General features: G+C 32.9%; 1 protein-coding gene across 2 annotated transcripts; it reads left to right on the top strand.

The window, feature by feature from the left end:
* The first annotated feature begins 7,874 nt into the window (after nucleotides 1-7,874).
* On the top strand, nucleotides 7,875-22,311 carry LOC106099554 (mitochondrial sodium/hydrogen exchanger 9B2-like). 2 transcript variants are annotated; one of them, XM_013278124.1, is made up of 11 exons: nucleotides 7,875-8,050; nucleotides 8,248-8,308; nucleotides 8,668-8,771; nucleotides 9,259-9,496; nucleotides 11,534-11,703; nucleotides 11,966-12,180; nucleotides 13,157-13,328; nucleotides 15,551-15,705; nucleotides 17,329-17,493; nucleotides 21,578-21,767; nucleotides 22,146-22,311. In XM_013278124.1, exons 1-11 carry the CDS (start codon nucleotides 8,029-8,031, stop codon nucleotides 22,238-22,240), a joined length of 1,587 nt encoding a protein of 528 aa, XP_013133578.1. In that variant the 5' UTR covers nucleotides 7,875-8,028; the 3' UTR covers nucleotides 22,241-22,311. The 2 variants fall into 2 exon arrangements, with proteins under 2 accessions (XP_013133578.1, XP_013133579.1); XM_013278125.1 differs by lacking the exon at nucleotides 7,875-8,050 and having other exon boundaries at nucleotides 8,253-8,312.
* Nucleotides 22,312-23,345: the final 1,034 nt, after the last annotated feature.

Here is a 23,345-nt window from a genome sequence, read left to right as displayed (position 1 = left end):
AATAACTTTCTTTTAAAGTATAAGTCAGCATTAAAAAAATTGAGAAAATAACGAATATGCACGTATATTAATAAAATAGCAGAACGAAGTAACAGACCATAACGTGGTAAAAGAATCAGTGACCCGCGTTACCAACCTCAGTAGTTATGACCTAAAAACGTTTGTGTATGTAAAAACTTGTTCCAAATTCTGAATAAATTTCATATTTATGCTCAGTATTAATTTCGCATGGTCTAACATAATTCTTATTACTAAGCACGCTGCAAAAATTATGATTAATATGCAAAAACTCTTCAATAAATAATTTACATTATAATGACTAATGTATTAAAGTAGTGTAACAGCTAGGAACTTGTAATTTTACACAGAGATTTCTGTTATTATTTAAATCTGTGAATAAAGATCTCACTAAAGGATAATAAAGAATTTTTCTTCCCAAGGAAGCCCCGAGTTGTATGTAGGAATATTTTTACATCAGCAATTACGTGAAAGTTGACGCTAACATTTTAATTATAAATTTTTAAACACCTAATTTAGAGAAGTACCTACCTATTAAGGGTAAAGTTAATCTCTCGGACGGACGAAATCGAGGGCACAAGCTTGGTTAACTAATAAATAATGTTACTAGAAACGTCGTAGCAAATTTATTATTATTTCTTATTCCTACTTTCAATTTCATTTTTCACAGTATGATCTTTGATGTTGGGATAGATTTGACCTCAGAAACCGAAGCATATTCGCTAGACTATAAACGGTACAGAGATGGCCCATTATATCATCTTTCACGCCACTTTTAGAACTTATGTTTATAAAACAATCGTAACGTCTGGTTTGCTTTTAATTCACCGGCGTTCATGTAAGACTAGCTTTTTCCAGACACTTCGTCATACTCTGCTAATAACTTGCTCATCAAAGTCTGTATAATTTTATAATACTGGAAATAAAATGCAAAACATGTAGCATAATTTTTTATGGCGAAATATATTCAGTGCACGAACTTTTGATTACTTGGATTCGTAATCCATCAACAAAATTGCGAAAATAGATTAAGCTTTAATATTTCAGAACGAAATTACACAGTTTTTGCCATGTTGCTGCATGTAAAAGCACATGCACAATAAGTAATGTAAAGGTTTATGTAGTAATCTGTAATAAACCTAACATTTTAGAAATTCAATGAATGTGAAGTCCGTTAATGATCAGCAACCGAACAATTCAACCCGTATTTTCCAAAGGTTTTAATTACGATTTCGAATATCATTTTGCAACATACGTTTTGCGGAGGGACGTCAATTCCCTCTGCTTTTTTACCGCATTTACCACTGGGAGTGTTCCGAGGAGCTGTTTGGAACGATTCCTGTCGCCGAGTTTCGTTATCGGACGACACGACAGACTGCTACGTACCATCCTCACCATGTCGATGGCTAGCATTCGACAACCATGCGGTTTTCGCGAAACTTTCTGCCTCGCACAGCTGCGTTGTGGAATGTTCTTTCTTCGGGGAAATTTCCAAACCAATACGACTTAGGGTCCTTTAAGAAGCGAGCCTATCATTTCCTAAAAGGCCGGCAACGCATCTGTAGTTCCTCTGGTGTTGCGGATGTCTATGGGCGTCGTTGACCACCTCAGTGTTTTCGTCGCTAGTTTGCCTCCTTTTGTTAAAAAAAAAGTGTTAACATTTATTTAATTACACAAAGACGTGTTATCATTGTTCTACCATAGTAACTACACATCGGTTTATTTATTGATTGCACTCGCTATAATAGGTATTGAAGTGACACTGTTCAAAGCGAACATGCGACAAATTGTACGCGATGTATTTAAGTGGAATAGCCATTGTGCAGCCACGAGTGCACATTAACTGTATATTACGGCGACCGGTCGGGAAACACCAGGACGACAGACATACAGACATCGTTTCAACATTTTACTTGATTGTCAAGTAATGTAGATAATTTAACTAAAACTATCAATAGTTTATTTTATTAGTAAAGCGAACATATTTCATTTAAGATTCATTGTTAAAAATCTATAATCAAGCACTTTTAAACAACAAGTCTGATCCACAATTTAGACCACTGAACACAGAGGTCGTGGCGCCGACCGGCGCACCTTCATACTGTAAGAGCTTGTTGCGCGTGTTGCGTATGTTGCGTATGCGCAAGGCGTCTGCATCAGTCGTAAGATCAGTGGTACGTGCTGCCAATTTTGCTTTCTGCTCTTGTGTGAACTAACTTTTCTTTCCTCCTATTGAGCAGAAATTACGTGTAATAAAAAGAGACATTGATGCGCCGCCAGTTCAAGATTTTATATTCATGATTTTAATAATCATGTTAAGTGAATGATGTAACGACTTCTGATCTACAAATATCAGTAACAATAACCAATTATACTGTCATTGTATTGGTTAGTAATCAAATAAATATAAGCTGTTAGCGTATTTGATTTGACGTAAAGTGCATTGTGGTCAAAATGTTACAACGAACGGACTTAACAAGTAAATTATATCTGATACAAATTCAACAGAATTTGTATGAAAGAGAAATATTTTAAGCAACCTATGTAAATATTTGGTGCCGGCTGCTCGGTATGAGACCACATCTAAACAATAATATGGAAAATGGCAACGATCTCCCCGCTCCAGCACGTACTATAATTTACTGCAAATTGCAGGATGAGCTTGCAGTCTGGAAAATTTTGGTAATTACTGTAATATATTTGTTTAATTATACCGCTCACGCTTAAACTAATACTGCAAAAATTGTAATATCAATGTATACATTTGTTGTAATAATATGTGAAACGACTCACAAAAGAAAAAAAAGAGAAATCAGTACAGTAAAAAATGTAATAGATACAGAATTCTCTATTATTAAAATGATCGTGAGTACTATGTTATTGTTTGAAAGTGAACACTTAATGTATTCGCTAAAATATCCTAATTAACATATACTTACATAGATTAAAAAAGTGAAGAAATACAGGACCCATCCAACATAAGTAAACACTTGAACAGCATCTTATAAGATTGCAATTTTCATGTTTATATTATCTTAGTGCCCTAATCTTTCTCATTTAGTTTGTTGCTATGGAGACAAATACAAAACACGTGAAGCTATAAAAATGAAAATTTAATTTGAAAACCTACTATTTGAAGCTCTAACACTGAAGTAGCAATGCGGACGCTTTCATTTTAATGTCGGAGGCGACGTTAATGTCACTCATACATTTTTATGACTTCTTTGTTTCCAACTTTTTAAAATTTCCCTAGCTTACTTTGAAAGTTCGGCAAATAACTACTGCTAACATGAGAACATTTTAAAGTCCTTTTACTTAATTAGAATCAAATGTTATTGAAGAATTGTATTTCACATTTCACAATTAAATTCACAGCCAAAGTTAGTCACTGGATAAATAATCATACTAATATTATAAATGCGAACGTTGGGATGGATGGATGGATGAATGTTAGAGATTGTAGCATAAACGGTTAAACGTATCTCGATGAAATTTAGCATTGACATAGAGGGTAGTCTGGAAGAACATAGGTACACATAGGCTACTCACTTTTTAATTACACACGGACGGAGCTACAAGCGTAAGCTAGTAGATTATACAAATAAGGTACCTAAAGTGTCATTAAAAATATCCAACATTATGTATAATACATTCAGATCTATAATAAAAAATGTTGTTAACATCAAAACAACTTTAACATGTCAGCAGTTGCAGAGACGTCATTTATTAAGACAGCGTTTTTAAGGTAACTATTATGGTGAATGTGTGACCAGTATTTCATACGAAACAATATAAATCCGTTAACAGTTTCTAATGCTTCACTATACACGGAATTACAAACTTCAGACAAACACTCTGATACGGGATTAAACGCAAAGTTACAAAGTACAAGGATTAGCTCCTTTAGCAGCGGCTAATATCGGAATGTCTGGCGATTGAGACACAGTAATAGTGCTAACGGGAATCTTACTTGGTTACAATATAGACCTGACAGTGTCCATCATGGGGTAAACGTAAGGTAATCGCGTAGCCGCGTTGTGACTGTAGAATAGTATTCCCTCGCCGGTATTTCCAAACCAATACGACTTAGGGTACTTCAAGAAGGGAGTAATTCCTAAAGGCCGGCAAAGCATTTATAGTTCCTCTGGTGTTACGAACGTCCATAGATATCGTTGATCACCTTGTTGCTGCCGCTACACTTTAGGTCCCTTTTCTCATAAAAATAACGTAGGTATAACTTTTTTACATTGAAAATCTATAAATGTACCATTTAAATCGAACAAAAAATTATTAGGTCGCCTTTTTGTCCAGAATGATTACTGAAATAATAAAAAGTATCTAAATAAAAGTTAAGTAACCGAATTAAGTGGTAACAACACTAGTTTTTGCTCGCGACATTTGCTGGGAATACAAAAATGTCGTATAATAAACATAGCGTAATGTTACTAAGTGATAATGTGATAATGTACCTTTCTAATGACAAAATCTAAGTGAAGTGATCCTCGGATAACTAATTAATGAAAAGGTTTGTCATCTGATATGTTATCATAATACCAGTAATGACTGTAGGTACTAATTACTTATTTATATCAAAACGTCGTTAACCTGATGTAGTTATGGAATTAATAAGAAATAAAGTATATGTGTGTAAATTCCTATTGTAATGAGTCAGCCTGCTTATGTTACACTTGTTTATAACATGTAAATGATGACATTTGTGTTTTACATACAAAACACCTACATTTATATTCAGGTTAATTATTACCACAGATATTGTGTACTTTACGATAACTGTTATAATTAATTATGCTTCAGATTCAAGAGCTATTCATTTGATCATAGATGTAAAGACTTGAACCGAAACTTCTAACAACAACATGTTGCACAAATGCGCCGGCACCGATAGGTGAAATACCACCACCACAGGGATGACGGGCGGGATGTGGATGTAATTCAGCGTTTTGTCTGATGACTAAGCTTGCCAAAAGCCTAATTTCTATCCACTTCCCCTTCCTACCCTCTACTTATAACGAAAGGAAGGGAAGAGGAAGTATATTATAACAGGCGATGACTAGGAAGGGGAAACATTCTTTTTCTGTGCGTCCTCCTCCTCTATCGATAAAACAATCACGCAGGGCAGTCAAGATGATGTGCAAGGCGTGTCAAAGTTTGGATTGCAACGTTAATTTTCCCTTCGGCTTTCTTTTCTTGAAAAATAACAAAACAATTAAAAAAAAACGATATATCTTAATATCTCCTGTTAAAATGCAAAATTAGCTTATATCTTTACAAATGTACTCTATTATTAGACTTAGAGCATGCGCGTACTTTTGACTACACTAACACACAACTGTTAGGTCACGCTTCGATATCTATTAGTGCAACAAAACAGTAGAATTGGCTGCGAAATAATCGACAATCGCACATCAGTAGTGCGATAGTTTCGTCAAATGTATACGACCACTCCTAATATGAGAACCATTCTTCTAATATTATTTGCTATCGTATAACATACGACGGCCTTTACACATATATACGTCGTAAACACTCGTAAACTTAGTAAGCCGTACCGCATCACATAAAGTACTACTAAAACCGTATTATTGTCAGCATAGTAGCTTAGTACTAACTTTCCTTGTTGGAACGGGATAGATCCGTTACTGACATGAAGAGAAAATATATACGAGCTGTTTGCTAACAACTTAGTCTGCGCGGAATTAAATATTCGAATAATAAACGTAACCTTTATTACTAAGTGATAATGTGGCTTGATGAAAGAATCTGTCTGTTTTGGAGTTTATTCTTTTAGATATACAAACGTACAGATCTTCCCCCTTTATAACATTAGTATAGATAAAGCCAGCGACGTTCCCATAAACATACAAGACATAAAGAGGAAATAAGTAAAGATCATATAATCACCACAGACACATCCCAATCAAGTTCTCGAATGTTATCGACTTTTTAAACCACATTCCTCTCGGTTAGGATTTAAGTCACATTACATGATGTTATAATAGAATTACATTGTTTATAACCGCTTACCTTATACTAAGGTTATTTTGAATCGAAGATAGTTTTTGTTTCGTTTTTATTTAAGTTATCAATAACATTATTTCACTTGATAGTAACCATTGAAATTGTTAATTGTAGTTAATGTATTCATCATTCTTTTTTAAATTCGTTAAAATCGGCCAAGGTTTAGTCAAGGCGTTTTACCGTTCTCATTTCCTACAGTAAATTTATCTATACTTTGATCCTGCAAATCTTTACTCTTTTAACATTGTCATAAAATAGCGTTAAAATACAAATTAGAAGCTTTTTAATTAACTAGAAAAGCAAAAATTTTGATACAAAATCAACACTTTTCTTGTAAAATCCTCAGCCTTTCATTCTGATAAGAAGCTGTGGATTTGAAAGAGGCCAGCCTCGACTTGTCTTTCTAAAGTTTACTGCGGAGCTCTTTTCACATCGCCGTTTCAATTTCACGGCGCAATTTATATGCACTTTGTGTCTGTGGGCGTTCAAAAGCACCTAGCAGTAGCATTTATTCGTCGAGAGTGCTACTGTTAAACGTCGTTTTTTCAGAAGAGACGACTTGATGACGGCGTTCATAGTTAATGAGGTGCTGGTATCCGGGGGGTGTCGCGGCGCAAATTGCCCGCGCGCCACGGCCCTGCCATTTGCCGACCGCCGCAGCCGCTGTTGCGTGAAAGGCGTTTCCGTTGCGTTAGTGTTTACCGTCGAAATGACTTTCCTTTAATACTGCGACGACGAATGGCCGACTCGTCGACTACTTGTAATGCTGTATAGAATTCGCTCGATGTTTTCCTTCTTTTTGAATTCTATGAATACTTTTCCATTATTTTAAAGCACCTGTTCCTTAATAGTTTCTTTTGTGTTAATAAACGGTATCTTCTTTGCTGCTTGTCGGACGCTTTCAAGACGTATGAGGCCAAAGGATTACTTATTAAGCAGAAAAATGTTCAAAAGAACTTGTTGAAAATTTATTTACAAGGTAAAGTCACAAAAGCAGACAGCGTCATCAAACCTTGCTTAAAAATATATTAATAGAACATCAGCTGAGTATCTACGAATTCTAAAAATAAAATTACTATTGAATAACTGCCAAGTATTTTGCTCTAACAAGGAACGTAATCTATTTCTACTTCAAACTAATTTGTTTAAATAATAAAAGCCCGCAAAGTCACAAACGTAGGCAAAAAGTACGCGCTGACACTTTACACGAATTCGCTAAGTTATGCTACAATAAGAATGAGGAAAATACCATCGTAATTTGGTAAAAAAAAAGATTTAACAATTCAATCAACAAAACATAACACTCCCGCTGGTGGTGAGATCTATTTGATTTCACCATCTTACTTCATACTAATATTATAAATGCGAAAGTTTAGATGGATGGATGGTTGTTAGAGTTTGTAGCCTTATCGACTGAACGGATCTCGATTAAATTTGGCTTACATGTAAACGATAGCTTGAAAGAACACATAGGCTACTTCCTTTTTTTTAATTACACGCGGACGGAGTCGCGGGGTAAAGCTAGTACATATTTTACTTCTTCCGCCATTATGGAAAGAATAGATTTATAGTCATCAAAGCATTGCCTATTAGAATTTATGAACAGAAGTAATGTAATATTTATACATGACGATGTGTTTGCACGAACTTAAACTATTATAGCTCGCGTAAAGCAAATGTTGCAGATCAATTGTTCTAACATTGGTTCTGTAACACTATTGATGGATTCACTTTCAATAATAATTCATTTTCTATTAGCACAATTGTCCGGAGTGCGCATGCGACGAACTTTATTATTAGAAGGACGGTAAACGCGATCGCATGTCGTTTGGCTTGCTTGACACCGCCGACGGTTGTGTTTACAAGACAATTAAGAGTAGTGCTTGTTGATTGACTGTCGTCTTAAGTGCTCAAATAAAAAATAATTTATTCGTAAAAAAAATTAAAACAACGTGCAGTATAACACCGAAAATGACGGTTGATGACGGAATAGGTGAGTTTCATTTATTACAGTGATTAATACATTATTTAGAATTAGTTAATTTAAATGGAATGTGTTCGTGAATGAAGTAGTCTTTATATGACAAATTATTGAATTTCCGTTGATTGGTCGTTATAGCTAAAATAAATGTTAAGGTTATAAAAGTTTATATAATTATAATTATTGAAAAGGAAATAAATCTATTACAGAAAGAAATGAAAGCAAGGAAACAATAAAGAATTTCTATTTGGATTTTGAAAGCGCCAAAACGTGAGTAAGTAATTTTGTCTAATTGCTGTATTTTACATTATTTGTGATGGATGCATAGAAGTTTATAACAAGAAATAATTGTGTGGTGCAACTAAAAGATCACTAGATGGCATTAATTGAAGATTTGACATTCAGACGTAAGGAATTGAAATTAATGAATTTGTTTGTTTAACTTGTTTTAGTAAAAATAATGCAGGTTCTTCTCAAAATTCAGACTTTTGCATATCAATACCAGCAATTGAAATTAAACTAATAATAATTTTTATGTCTTTTGCATATAAAAATTATTTGTTAAGCAAACTTTCTTTTTTATTAGAAGAGTTATGGGATTTTAAAATGTGCATGTTATTCGTATATAGGAAGCGGCTAGAAGAGAATCAAAACAAAGGCTTCGTTTTCAAATTGCTGGACATTTTACCATCGAAGCGAGAGTTGAAACAATACATTGGAGTTATTTTATTCGGTAGGTGTTTCTTAGTAACTCATCTCTCTCTTCATTTTTAATACATGATTTATGCGTGAGTTAGCTATGCTTTTGTTTTTCTTCTTTCTTTTATTTTGAAATGCTTGAGTTATATGTACATCATTGTAGATCATGATGTGTTGTGTAAAAGACATTTTTTTATTTCAAATATTTACGTTTGAATAAGTTGAAGGTTTTTCCCCTGAACTCTATAACAATCATTGTTATACTTTTATAAGAATACATCTTAACAAGATATACAAAATATATTCTGCCTTGAATTTTACAATATATTCTTTATTAGATGTATGTTTTTAAACACTCCTTGAAATAAGGTATTTGTATAATGTCTGGGGAGTAAAGACTGGTATGTCTATTGATAGATCGATTTGGAGGACGAAATCTATCTATTGTCCCAATCCCAAATAGAATTTAATAAAAGAAATTATGCTTTATTGTCTTAACACATTTTACTGTCCGTTTTCAGGGATAATACTTTGGGCTACATTATGGTTCGTCTTTCAAGAGGCTGTGATGCCGGGTTCCAGTATTTTCAACTTGTCTGTTATGGTCGCAGCGGGATATGCGTTTGGTCATACACTGGAAAGATACACGACCATCAATGCAATGGCTGGAATGACTCTAGTGGGTGTTCTGTTTAAAATTTTTGGAAATACCAACTTTATTGATGATCCTATCGCAGACACAATCGATTATCATTTGAGGTATGTGAAGTATTTTAATAAAAAAACATTAAAGTTTTATTGATATTATCTGACTACATGATAAATAAGGATCTGGGAAACTTAATGGAAGGCAAAACATATTTTTGTACAATTTTTTTTAACGATTTATCTATTTTTTATTTGAATATTTGTTTTCATGTCTTTATTATTTTGAAGTGTTTGCACGAACAAAAGAAAGTAACTAAGTAATTACTTTCGTAAAGGAATTTTATATACGATAAGATAAATAACATCGACATCAATAGTATTTGCGAGGAAAATAAATATACCCATGTCCAAACATCAGTGTAAAATATTTTTGTATTTTCACTTGTCATTTTGGAAAGGATTTCTTTTCTTTTTTATTCAAATTAAAAGTTAACCTTAATTATTAAAATATCGATAACATACGTTTAAAAATCTGAGATTCAGATAATTTTGTAATGTAAAATAATGAACCCGAAAATTCAATTTGCGAAATACTGCTCTACATTGTATTTGCGCTCGTTTTCTCAAGACATAATATAATCTCGGTAGCGTTTTACTTCACAGTTCCTTTGGGACTATGGAGCAATATGGCCCCAGTGGTAAACGACTTGCGGAAATACACGTCGCGATATACCAGTACTGTGTACTACCGGTCCACGGTAACATAAGACTTGCGATGAAATCATACTGCCGTTCTTGTACGCTATAAAGAGCTTAGAACGTAAAGTATTTGTTACTATATAGATAAAACAAGTTAGTTAGATTTAGTTCGTGTATAAAACACACACACATGAAAATGAAGCGTAACACACGAGTCTTGTTATTGTATATATAACTATGATTATCCTTAAGACAGAAGTTTTACTTTGCTAACATATGTGTATGTTTTGGCAAGTTGTGACTCATTCAAAGACTAGACCGGTCGTAATGTACATTAAATAGTATAGTTTAAGGAAACAGTTCTTATACAGGATGTTCAGGTAAGACGTGTACAACGGAAGACTACATATTCCTTGTCGTTTACGATGATTTAATCCAACATATAATACCTCTTGGACACTGAAACATCCTGTATATATTTTTATTGTAGCATAGGACTGCCATAACTTATTCAATGATTACAGTAAGCATTTTACTCCACTAACGACGTTCGTAAATATTTACGTTATTAATTGACTCACGGCACACAAAATACAAGTATAGTGTAGAAGAGTTAGTAGAAAAACGATCCAAGGACAGTAACTAGAATCGTTGTTTACACAGAAAATGATACGCCGAAAACCTTTTCTATAAAACTAAGCCAAAAGGATCGTGCAGCTATCGATGACAAAGAGCTATTCCAATACAGAAATAACATTAACTGTCCTTGCGACGTGCGATGTTTCTTCATAACAACTATTACATAAAGTCCAACATGCTCTTACTAGAAAATTTATATTGAATCTAGTCTATTCTATTTTCGTCATAAATTAAAATGAAATAAAGCTACAATTATGATTGTTAAGGTTAATTTTTATGAACCAAAGGACTGGAATTATAGTATTTTTATATTTACATATTATATAATGTAATTTTAATAGTACCTTAAAACATTTAGATATTAATGTGAAATATACACTTCGATAAATTCCAGATATTTTGCGATAACATCTTTCATCAATTTAACGTATTGTGTAATTGGTATCTTTTTTACTTTTATTGACATACTTACGAACATTCTTTCTCGTCATAGCAGACTACTAACATTTAATTAACAGCAAAGTAATCATACACTTATCAAACTGTAAGGATCTAAGATCGAATAGAAACTAGTTAACGGTTACTACCCTGAAACATGATGCGCCTCTAATTAAGGGAACTATAAACATTCAGTGTCTATTGAAGGAGAAATATTGTAAAATAGCAAATTTAATTCATGCAGGCTTGATCTTGTCCCCTTCATTATAGAACTTGTTTTTATCCTGAAGTGTCGATGAGATGCCTAAATTGCTTATTATTCTATGATGCCTAATAAAAATACAAATTTATTGATAATTGTTTATGTTTCAGACGAATTTACCCCGTTCTCATATTGACGAAAGGACCTCTCGGTTGGAATTGGCCATATATAAGAAATAATTCGATGAAAGTTTTTCTACTGGCAACTCTACCCTGGATCGTGGAATGTTTGTCTACGGCCATATTTACTCACGTTCTACTCGAATATCCTTGGTATTGGGGTAAGTGGCGCGGAAAGCGCTTTTTACGCGATTTACGAGGCTAAGTAACAGCTCCGGCCTTCGCAATGAGTTTCCTGAACAATTGTTGTTTAAGAATAGAGTACATTCACTTTCATTCATGCTTTAATTGTACATCAAAAAAATTTAATTTAAATTCGAGATGGCTAAAAGAAATTGTACTGAAACATAAACTTTTTTGTATTAAGCCGCAAGTGTTGGTAGATAGAGAAGATTAATATATTATTTACATAAACTATTATAGGTATACATTTAGGTGCTATACTGGCATCGGTATCACCAGCTGTCGTAGTACCAACAGTGATGGCTTTCAATGCAAAAGGTCTGGGCACAAAGAACAAGATCGCACTGCTAGTGGCGAACGCCGGCGGTCTGGACACAGCGTTCACAGAAGGCATGTTCGGTGTCATCAACAGCGCTATTTTTTATCCTTCACCGCCAGCTTATAGGATTGTTAAGGTACTAATACAAGTAACATAAATGCAACATAACCTAAATTTAATCCTTAAACCACAATAACTCCGATTAATTGAGACATAAAATATATGAAAGAGCGCCATCTGTTAGCTGCATTCTAAAACAAAAATTTAACTAAAAAAATTGTAATGTTATATGTAATTTTCTTATCTTAATACTGGAAAACATCGCACAAATGATTATTTAATGTAAGTAAAGTCGGACAGCAAAGATTACAGCGTACAGCGGCTTTGTAAAATCGCAATTTTTGTTTACTTATCTGTAAATTCGTAAATTTAGATATAAGTAAAAAAGTCATAATAAAATAGAGAAATTACCAATTCGCAGTATTGGCTATGACACTAAAAATATTTGTTGTGTCCGTCAACAACTAAATTTGATAGAATATCTCAAAAGTTATGAAAGCAAAAGCCCGTGCAACATGTACGGGTAGCGAAGGAAATTTAAAATTCAAATAATGTATTCGGCCGGAGAACCCAATATACTTGCACGATGTTTGCCCGACCTCAGACCGCTTCACGGGGCTCTTGTGGCCGGAACCGGACTTCAACGGACCCAATTGTATTTTATTCGTAACAAGTTTGTTTGTTTATGTGTGAGGATTTTCCTTTTTTCTTTAACCGTTCTTTCTCTAATATTGTATTTTTGTTTAGAATGATTCCATTCAAAAAGTTTTCGCAAAACATTTACATAAAGCATTGTTATCAGATAAGAATAGTATCTAATAAGGATAATTACGTTGTAGATCAGGTTTTTTAGAAATTCTTACACAAGTATTGTTGTAATATCTATAGTCAGTAATGTAAAAAATGTAAATATCAGATGCTTTTGGACCTAAAAGTACCAGCTTTCATAACTTCTTTAAGCTATTTAAATAGTTTACGTTTAAAAGGCATCTAAGTGTTGAAATGTTATCAAATTACCTCACTATTTTCCTAATACACTTTATTATTTTTAGGCACTTTTGGCCATTTTTGTTGGGATCGGCATAGGCATTGGCTGGGGTATACTTTGTGACGTTCTGCCGGATCATAAGGACCCTTATGCTGCGACGGTACGAAGTCTTCTCATTTTCGCGGGAGGTCTTTTGCTTACATACGCCGGTGGATATCTCGGATGGGGAGGAACGTGTAAGTTGAGAAAGTGTTTTCTAATATTTTGTGTTTTATTAACAAATGAACAATTGTTTCACGTAATTTAAAGCCATTATTCATCACAAGGTCACTATGCGTCCTCGTGTGCAGGTTGCATTACGATGTTTTCCTTTGCCGTAAGAACGTCGGGTAAAATATGTACACATGAAATTTGAAAATCGAAAATCACATCGGTGCATGGCGAGATTCAAACCCATGACCTGTAGATTTCAAGTCAAGTGTTTAAATCCCTGAGCCACCGACGCTCTATTACTATTGAACATTAATCTGTGAGTGTAGCCACATAAAAGCTCACTAAGGTCCCCTAAAATCTGTTGCATGCGAAAATATTCTAGTCATTTCACAATTTGCACTTGAAATTGTTGACGAAACGCAAATGTATTTAGTATTCCACAGTATGGATGTTTTTTATATCTCGAGGGTTATTGAAATGAACCAAAAATGTGTTCAAACGAGTCAGGTGTAGCAAATTGTAAATGTTGCGTCGTGTTCCGGACAGAAATGTCCCGTAACATGAACAACTCAATAACATAAAGTTTTAAAACTTTTTTCGCAACTGTGTCACCTTCATAAAAAAATAACTAATTAATTTGTCTTTTTATGTGGCAATTAACATAAATTTAAATTTATTTGTACGATTAGTACATTTACATGCAAATGTTATTTAAATAAATAAATAAATTTTTAAAAAGCTACTTTATTATTAAAACACTTAAAACATAGATCATTTATACCTTTTTTATATAATATCATGAAATCAACTATTCAGTACCAAAATAGAGTAGAACTTGCATCGGACGGTTGCACAACGATCAATAATCCGATATCTCTATTACACTCGTACTTCGTATTTGGTCATTAATTCTGATTTAACCACAAACATTGTTTGCCGGTTAAACTAAATAACTTCTGGATCGTGAATTTAAACTTTATTGTGGCTAATAAAGGTTTTGTAGTACGCCAGTTACAAGAAATAATGTTATAAAGACAGAGCGGGCGCACATTTTTGACTATACCATCGCACGACTGTTGTGCGATTGTCGATTGTTTCGTAACCAATTCAACTGTTCTACACAACTAAAAATCGAGTAGTGTGTCTCCATATAAGCTTATAGGAATCAAATCGCGACTAAACAGTTGTGCGATAGTTAATCCATAGGTATAGGCGTGCTTCTAAATCAATGTTATATAGAGATATCACTATTTAGATGGAATATATTTAATTTGTCAATTATAAGGTGGAATCACCTTATAAATAATTAATTGTGAAAATTTATTTCATCTTAGTTATCTTAAAAACAAGTAAATTGCATCACCAGAAATATGTATTATAGTGTACTAAAATTCGTTGTAATTTAAGAAAATTAACGTTATATTAATTTTGCTTTAGGTTTAATGACAATTTTAAAAACAAGGACTCTTAATTAGGAGCGGCCTTAATGCGGCGTAATGTGCTCTCAACGGACACGAGTGTTTGAGAGTAACTGAAATCGTGGAAGTAATTGCCGGAGCATCTTTGTTAGCCTTCATCTCAATTAAATTCAATCAAGAATGAGAATGTTTATAACTGAGGCGTTCTTCATTCATTACACGAATTATTATTCTTAATTATAAGTATCGTTTTTAGTACATATAACAACAAGGTTGATATTCATTAAACTGAAAGATATCGAAACAAGTTATAAAATTGTATCAAGTTTAACTTATTTAAACTGACTATTTGGTAAATGTAATTCATTTAAACATTACAATCTAATTCTTGGAATTGCATCATAAGTATTAAATGCTAAAGTCCAGACAAATTCGGTTGAACAATAACAAATTACAATATATATAGGTAGTAACAAAACTCGTTAAATATATTATTTTATGGGAAAAAAACGTGAAAATGTTTTAAACACCTAATTTAGTATAATTTATAGACAACAACTGAAGAGACTTTATTACAATCTTTATAGGTATATCTATTTAAAATTCTACAACATAGTATACATATTCGTACAAGCTAACTTTGTTACCTGATATATCACAAACTCTCTATAAGTCCCGACTGCGGGGCTCGGATCCTATCCTAAGTTGGATGACTAGGCCTAAATCACCTGATATAAATAAAATCATTGCATTTCTACTCATAATAATTATTGCTGATATTAATTGATAATTCTAAGGTTCTTTTTAATGAGAATTTTGTTTTTTAGCTGGAGTAGCGATTATGATTTGCGCGGGTACGGCCGCGACCCGGTGGGCCCGACGCGACTGGCCCATCAACGACAACCCTGTAGCCACGGTGTATAAAGTGCTTTGGTTAATCTTCGAACCGATGCTCTTCACATTGAGTGGATACTTTCTTGAGGTAATAATGTATCATTTCGTTTGCAAGCATCTAGAGTCTGACAAATGTACTTCGGAAAAATGTATTGGGTCCTTTAATGTTAATTACGCGTCCAAAGTTCTTGTGATGCTTAATGACTTTTATTAATTTACCTGCTGTCCGATTACATTACAAAATAGTTTTAATCTAACCTTTTGTTATGATACCTTTATAGCGAAAATATCTTAGTAATACAATTGTTAATCATACTGATATTATAAATGCGAAAGTTTAGATGGATAGATGGATGTTTGTTAGAGATTGTAGCCTACATGGCTGAACGGATCTGGATAAAATTTGGCATAGATGTAGAACGTTGTTACTTTGTTTTTTTTTCTAATTCCACGCAGACGGAGACGCGAGCGAAAGCTAGTTATCGAAATAAAAAGTACTTCTGGACGACATTTGTAATTGCGTCAATTTACTTTAATTTTAATAAATTATTATTATTTATTATTTCACCAGAATAAGGATACTTTTGTCTTTAGAAGAGCGAGAAATACATTAGCAGGGTTACTTTGATGTTATTTAATTATCGTGACAGTCTTAATTAGACGCGGGCTGAATGGGAGAACGTATACCGAATTTATAAGATAATAAAATTAATTATTTAAGGGAATTTAAGAAATGTTTTCCGTCTATAGAGAAAGGATTTAATATTTAAGTACCGACAGACAGTTTTATTCTGCGTTACAAAAAAGTTACAATTGTTCCATATACAATAGTGTTCCAGTTATAAACAAATATCATCAATAGAACAAAGTTCCAGCGCACACAGAAAGCAAGTTTGCAAGCAAGCAAAAAAAAAGCAAGCAAAACATTATTAGTTTGTTGTATGTAGACCTACAGATAATACAATACTATACTAGTACCTAAAGTGATTGAATGTCGAAAACTAGGTATATCAAGCTGTTTAAACTTTCATGAGACATTATAAAAAATGAAATAAAAATGACTCAACTCCCGTACAATCTTCTGGTGGCATCACCGACTAGTTTCGGACCCGGCGAGGGTCCATTTTCATCCACGAGAGACAGGGTAGGGGTTATTAACAACTTCAGATATATTAATTATAATTTACATTAAAACTGATATGAGGCTTTAATAAATCGCAATCGTTATTTCAATATTTTCTGAAACAATAAATCGTTAATGAAAGGTTTCAATTTACTCCTTTAATTATTATCGATTGAACCTCTAAATTTCTTTGGCGTAATTTACGTTTCTGTGAAGCAAATTTCATGCCTTCGTAGTTTCGATTTACTCAAACTAGTTTCAAGAGTATTTATGAGAGTAGTCTACAACTTTGTTAATATTAAACGCCACCTATCTAATAAATTTATTAAATCTATATTAATATTAATTATTGCTAGTGATTTCCCAATAAATATAACTCATCGAGTAAATATTTCAAAAATGTTACTTCTAGAGGGAAACAAGGTTTTATTTGACCCGACTAATTAAACGCCATCGTTGTCCATTTTCAAGTGCGACAGGATACCTCGAAAGTTACGATAATGGGCTTACGAATCACAAACGTTTCATTCAAATTTTTTATTTCTCGTAAAAAATGAAACAATTTTTTTATTTGGTATTATTTCACAGGTCGCAGAATTGACGCTTGTAGACCTAGGGTTGATTGTCGGATGTTTATTTCTGGCGCTACTAATGCGGCTGATGGCGGCATTTCTGATATCTGTTGCAAACAGTTTATCAGTAAAGGAAAGTTTATTCGTTGCTGTCACGTGGATACCCAAAGCAATTGTAGAGGTAAGTTTATAAAAAGAAAACGGTTCATTAAATTTTTACATTTCCAGAGTTTTGACTTACAGCTTAAATAGGATATACTTACATATTATTAATACACTAGCTTTCGCTCGCGATTCCGTCCGGGTGGTATTAAAAAAAAACAAAACCGAGTAGTCTATACGTTCTTCCAGACAATCATATACAACTACACTACACTCTAACAAACATCTATCCATCCATCTAAACTTTCACATTTATAGAATTAGTATGAAGTATTTTTTACGGCTAATTTCAATTTGATTGATTTTATCCTTGAAATTTGTATAGACACACCCATATAGAGTTAGTAAAGCCGAGACGATAATGCAAAATATCTCGAATCAGTCCCATTTAACGGTTCAATGTACATTTTAATGAATTTATAACCACAATAGCGAGTAAAGTCTTATCGCGTAGAACATTTAATATGAATAAACATGTCTTCGTCTACGTGATTACAATATCCTTTTGCTAAGTTTACTTCGCACAAGGCACATTACAGTTAAACTCCCTCTAAATGGGCGGGTGTTAAAAGCTCCTCTAGACTTAATTACCTCTGCAAAGCTAAATACTTACTAATAGCATCTACTTTCAATATTAATTAGGCAAGTAACTTACAATGAAGTCAATCGTTACTGATATTTCATTAATAGATATTCTTTGGGGCTTTTACTAATCATACTTACTAATATTATAAATGTGAAACTTTAGATGGATGGATAGGTGTTTTTGTTAGAGTTTGTAGCCTAGACGGCTTAACGGATTTCGATTAAATTTGGTATAGATATAGAGGATAATATGGAAGAACACATAGGCTACTTTTGCTTTTTTTAATTCCACGTAGACGGAGTCGCGGACAAAAGTTATTACGTTATAACAAGTTATGCTTCACATTACGCCAGTACAGTAGCCCTCAAAATCAACACTGTTATACAACTGATATAATATCACTAACTGGCACTAGTAAGTCAAGTTAATCCATAGCAGGCCAGTTGCACTGTTCAACTGTACTGGCTTAACACGAACCAGGAAGAATGCCACAAACAATTTAGTTGTTTGTCCGAGAAGTTGCAATTATTTAATTAAAAAGTTAATAGGTACTACATAATTCGGTTTATTAACTTTTTATTGGATAACGTAACAAAGTGTAACAGTGATATACTGAGAATTGATGATAAACTCTAGCATGTTATACGAAGTATGTTATCGATAATGTTCGTTGATATCTCCACCGCTCCCAACCAGCACAATGTACGGATTGTTCATTAATTATAATATTCATTCTGAAAGCCGATTAACGAAAATTGAGTTCTTGATTGGATTACTCATACGCGTGATTCATGATTTTTTTGCATGCTTATCATTATTTGATTGTTTCGAGATACTTCAAAACAATAAGCCGATAGGTAGATGCGTATTTTATTAGGAACACAATGAAACATTTTATAAAGACGCCACAATTACGACATTTTGACTTTTCCCTTGTATGTAAAAAGTCAACTATGGTGTTATATTTACACGAATGTTAGTGCTGAAATTTTTCAAATATTTAAAGTACATACATCTTAACTCGAAGCCAAGCACGTATTAATATACACAGACTGTGGTATAAAGTGATTAAGGAATACGGGCGTTTAATCCTTCAAGGTATTTTTTTGTCGGGGTAATTTTTCATGCAAGAAGTCAATCATTAGCTCCCCCGGCCGTCGCTAACGTGGCTTTCCAGCTTAAACTAAATGAAATAACTTTTAAAGTGAACCTTTTATTAACAAGAGAGAACTACACCCTCACTCCGCCGAATCCGTTTATATTCACTTTCCGAGTCCCGACTAACACGATAAAGTGTTGTTTGTTTTAAATCTTTCATTTACCTTCCGACTCGATGTTAAAAGTGAAAACGCCTTCTTATAAAACACGAATACTTAATTAATTTTATGACAAGAAAATAAAATTTGTTAATAAAATCTATAGAGTTTATACAGTCTTATCGCTACTTTTGTCTTAAAAACATACCTATTTGCGAAAATGTCACTATTAAACATTATTAATTTTTATTACTAAAGTGCAAAGTTAAATAAAAAGTATTATTTAACGTAAACTCGTAAAACACGTCATAGAGTATATAAAAAAGGACTAGCGATATTTCTTTGTAAAATAATAGTGTGTAATGTATTCAATACGTGTCGGAATAGACAGCCAGTGACTAATAGCGAGTTAGTACATAATGAATAGGGTAAATAAAGTTGCGTCGCTCGGGTTTACTTAGACGTCTTGGCAATTGCCGGGAACTTATATACACTTCAGCTTACTTCTCACACTATATTATTCCTTTCACAACTCTACCGCTTTAGAAAAAAATGCACATTAAATTAATGTTTAGATTTATTATGCAGGGAACTTTTAAGAAAATTTAATGACTTCATAGTGGTCCTAATCATTAATAGTACATTCTATGATTCAAATAATAAAGTGAGGAAAGATTATTTGTTTATACCTTGAAAATGGTACTTGGATCTTGTTTACCTAATTTTAATTGTAAAATATTAAATCGTAAGTTCTACTTTGGGTAAATAATTACCTCTTAAACCCTTTATCTTTAAACATCACACAATTTCTTAACTTGAAACTTCTTATAGCTAAAAGAAAATGTAAGCGCTCTACCTGAGATATCTAATGATAATTACATTAAGGTCATTACTTTCGTCTATAGTACGTTTCCAAAGATAAGAGTTGTTTAACTCTATCGAGCAGAAAATTATTCTGATATCTATAGACAGTTTTCACGTAGAGATAATGGGTAAACGGACGAGATGGGGAGGGTTGGATTATAACGCGGGTGGGCAACGAGCGACGGGTTATCCTCCACTAACTGAATTAATCGCCCGCGAATTCCCAGCCCCGTGATATGTCGCCGGCCATATTAATCCTTATTACATTTAATAGATTCCAACATTACTTTTATAAAGCAGATAAATATTTGATGGAGGTGTTTTTTTTTACTAAAAGTACGTTTGCTTTCGGCAACAAATTTATAAAACAATCTGAACAACAATTAGGGCATGACCTATCAAATTGTAAGTTGTCTAATAGCAATCTAACGTGTAAAATATGTGGTGGAAATATCAGATTTTGTTCCCTTATCTGACAGATACGTCATTATAAGCTATCTGAGCCTCTATCAGCCAGTGGTATGACAGACCATAAATCTCTTTTGTAATTATTGCAACAACACTATCTATCGATTTAAGTTCCTTTACTTTGAAAAGAACTCTAGTTTTTCTTGTATTGAAATCTTTTCTCTACTTAATTGTAAGCCATATAATTGATTAAACCAACAAATCAAATGTTTTTCATAGTATTTGTTAAAAAGAACAAGCAATAACAATCCAAACAGTAGCAGATATCAGAGAGTAAATGAAACAAAGCGTTAAATAACTATTTATCTTAGCATTACATTTATCACAATTTTGTTGGCGCTATCTGTGAGAATGTACTAAATGTTGAAGTTGGGCTCAAAGCTATATACTTTTTAATCTCACTACCGATGTTTTACCGTTTTACCTTGTGCGTCATTGTCACGTTAAGAAAAAGATACGCAATCGATTTATGTTTTTAAATGAAGATGTAGATTTCCCGACGCATTAATAGCAGGGAAGACGAAAAGCTGATAAAGATAATCTTTAAAAAATACCTCAATATTACACGGTGTATTACAATAATATAGACTAACTGTTTTATTTTGTTTGATACGAAAAATAAAAAATACTCTTAATAACAACATGTTTTTGTATCTTTTCGGATACACACACAACAATGCTTTCAATCAGGATAAAATACATTTATACATCGGCAAATAATACAATCAGTTTCGTGTACTCATGAACACGAATACACACTTCACAACAGTCATTGAAGCTTTACTAATACGGGCGTAAAATGATTACAAAAAAATACAGAAAATACCTTTCTATTTACTTCCTCTTCCAATCACTATATTACCAAAGAAGTAAGCCATAAATACAATTATCATTCGTAAACAGGAAACTCATTCGCAAAATTATTTCAGGCAGTGTTAGTACGAGTGGCTACCGACTCTTTGTGGAAGGACGGAGCGACCGAACAAGATAAGGGAATCGCAAAGCAGCACGGGAATATAATCATTATTGCAATACTCATAATGACTAGTTTGGGTTCGTGTCTCACTACTATTTTAGGCCCAGTTCTATTGTCACAGGATTCCAAAATAAGGGACAGTGGTAAGTACATTGTTTTTCAACTCCTATGAAACTACAAAATTTGAATATTGTTTTGTTCACAAGTGTGGAGAACTCAGCAACTCTTTAACAATAGTTTTCCGGTAAACGTACTTTACTAAAGACATAAAACAATGTAACTTAAAATAAATGGATAAAGTTAAAACGTAAATTTAAGTTCGCCAAGTTATTACTGTATCATAAAGGGTAAAAATTTAGAGGTTTATGAATTAATTTGAAATAAGTAGAACATAAAAGGGAAATCAATTATGAACAGGTATAAAAATAGAACTCATATTCTTATTGAATAGCTTTGATTTTTCACCACAGGAAGTCGATAAGTATATGTTTAAAACCTTATAATTTAACATATTCTTGCAGAGTTTCATCAAACACCGAGTCCAATTCAACCCCAAGCATATGACGTCACAAGGAGAAAAAATACTAATACATCAGTTCATTTTATAGATGCGTAACTACGTAAAGACGGTGCTTCATTACGTAGAATTTTAAGTAGTAATATAGACATTAGTTTAATTAATTAAAAAAGCAGTATTTTTATTTTTAAATATATAACATTGAAAATAAATGAAGATTTTTAATGGTTATAACCAGATAATCCCTTAGTAATACTATAACTTTAAATGTTTAAAAAATTCCGGTGTTGGGCCAGTCGATTCACTTCAGCAAATACCAAATATTAATCGAAATATGCAATTTCATAGTTTATGTTATACGTCTACATAAATAAAGGGCCATATTGCCATTCCGCTTTCCAAAGTCGACACTATGCATATGCAATATGATGTCAAAATCAAAGTTTGTCATATCAACATTGCATATATTACAGACGTAACCTAAAATACCACATTATAATAACATCGGACGCATAAATTAGGCATTCCGTGGACTAGTTCAAGAAGACTGCACGACAAGAATAAATAAACCCATCGTTAGTTAAACATCGTAACTTAAAACAATAAACAACATGAACACTAAAAAAGACAATTTTGTGTAAACTGGTACATAAACACGGACAGACATATCTAATGACAGATATTTCAAAGATCTCACCCAGGAAATTAATATGTGCCAAAGTAATTTCATGAGATTATTTCCTGTTGTTTTAATTTAAGAAATATGGAGCAGTTTCCAGTGATTTTAAAGTTACTACTGATTTTAATTTCTTACCTGAAATTAAATAGGAAAAAATCAAGTCTACTTTGATCTTTGATAACAAATCAGCAATCAGCACACTTATCACTATTCCTTTTTTAAATGGAAATTATCATAAAATTGTTTCTATTTATATTTTAAAAATGTAGACAAGTAGCGAAGCAAATATAGTCAGCAAATAAAGCGAACAAAGTTTAACATTGTCGTTACCAAACAGACCCGTTTAAATATGGTTGGATAATTTTTATCAATCATTAACTTTAAACAAAATATTCGTAGTATCCATCTCTTAATCTTGGAGATTAGAAACAAATCTTAAAACAAAAGATTTGTTTCTAATCTCCGATAACGAAACAGTTTGACTTTAAACTTAGGAGCCACATATTTGTATCCTGACGTTAAAAT

Source organism: Papilio polytes, unplaced genomic scaffold (genome assembly GCF_000836215.1).
Source record: "Papilio polytes unplaced genomic scaffold, Ppol_1.0 DF824102.1, whole genome shotgun sequence".
Classification (NCBI taxonomy): domain Eukaryota; kingdom Metazoa; phylum Arthropoda; class Insecta; order Lepidoptera; family Papilionidae; genus Papilio; species Papilio polytes.
The sequence above is the reverse complement of the archived record's forward strand: the minus strand, read 5'-3'. Positions and strand labels throughout refer to the sequence as shown.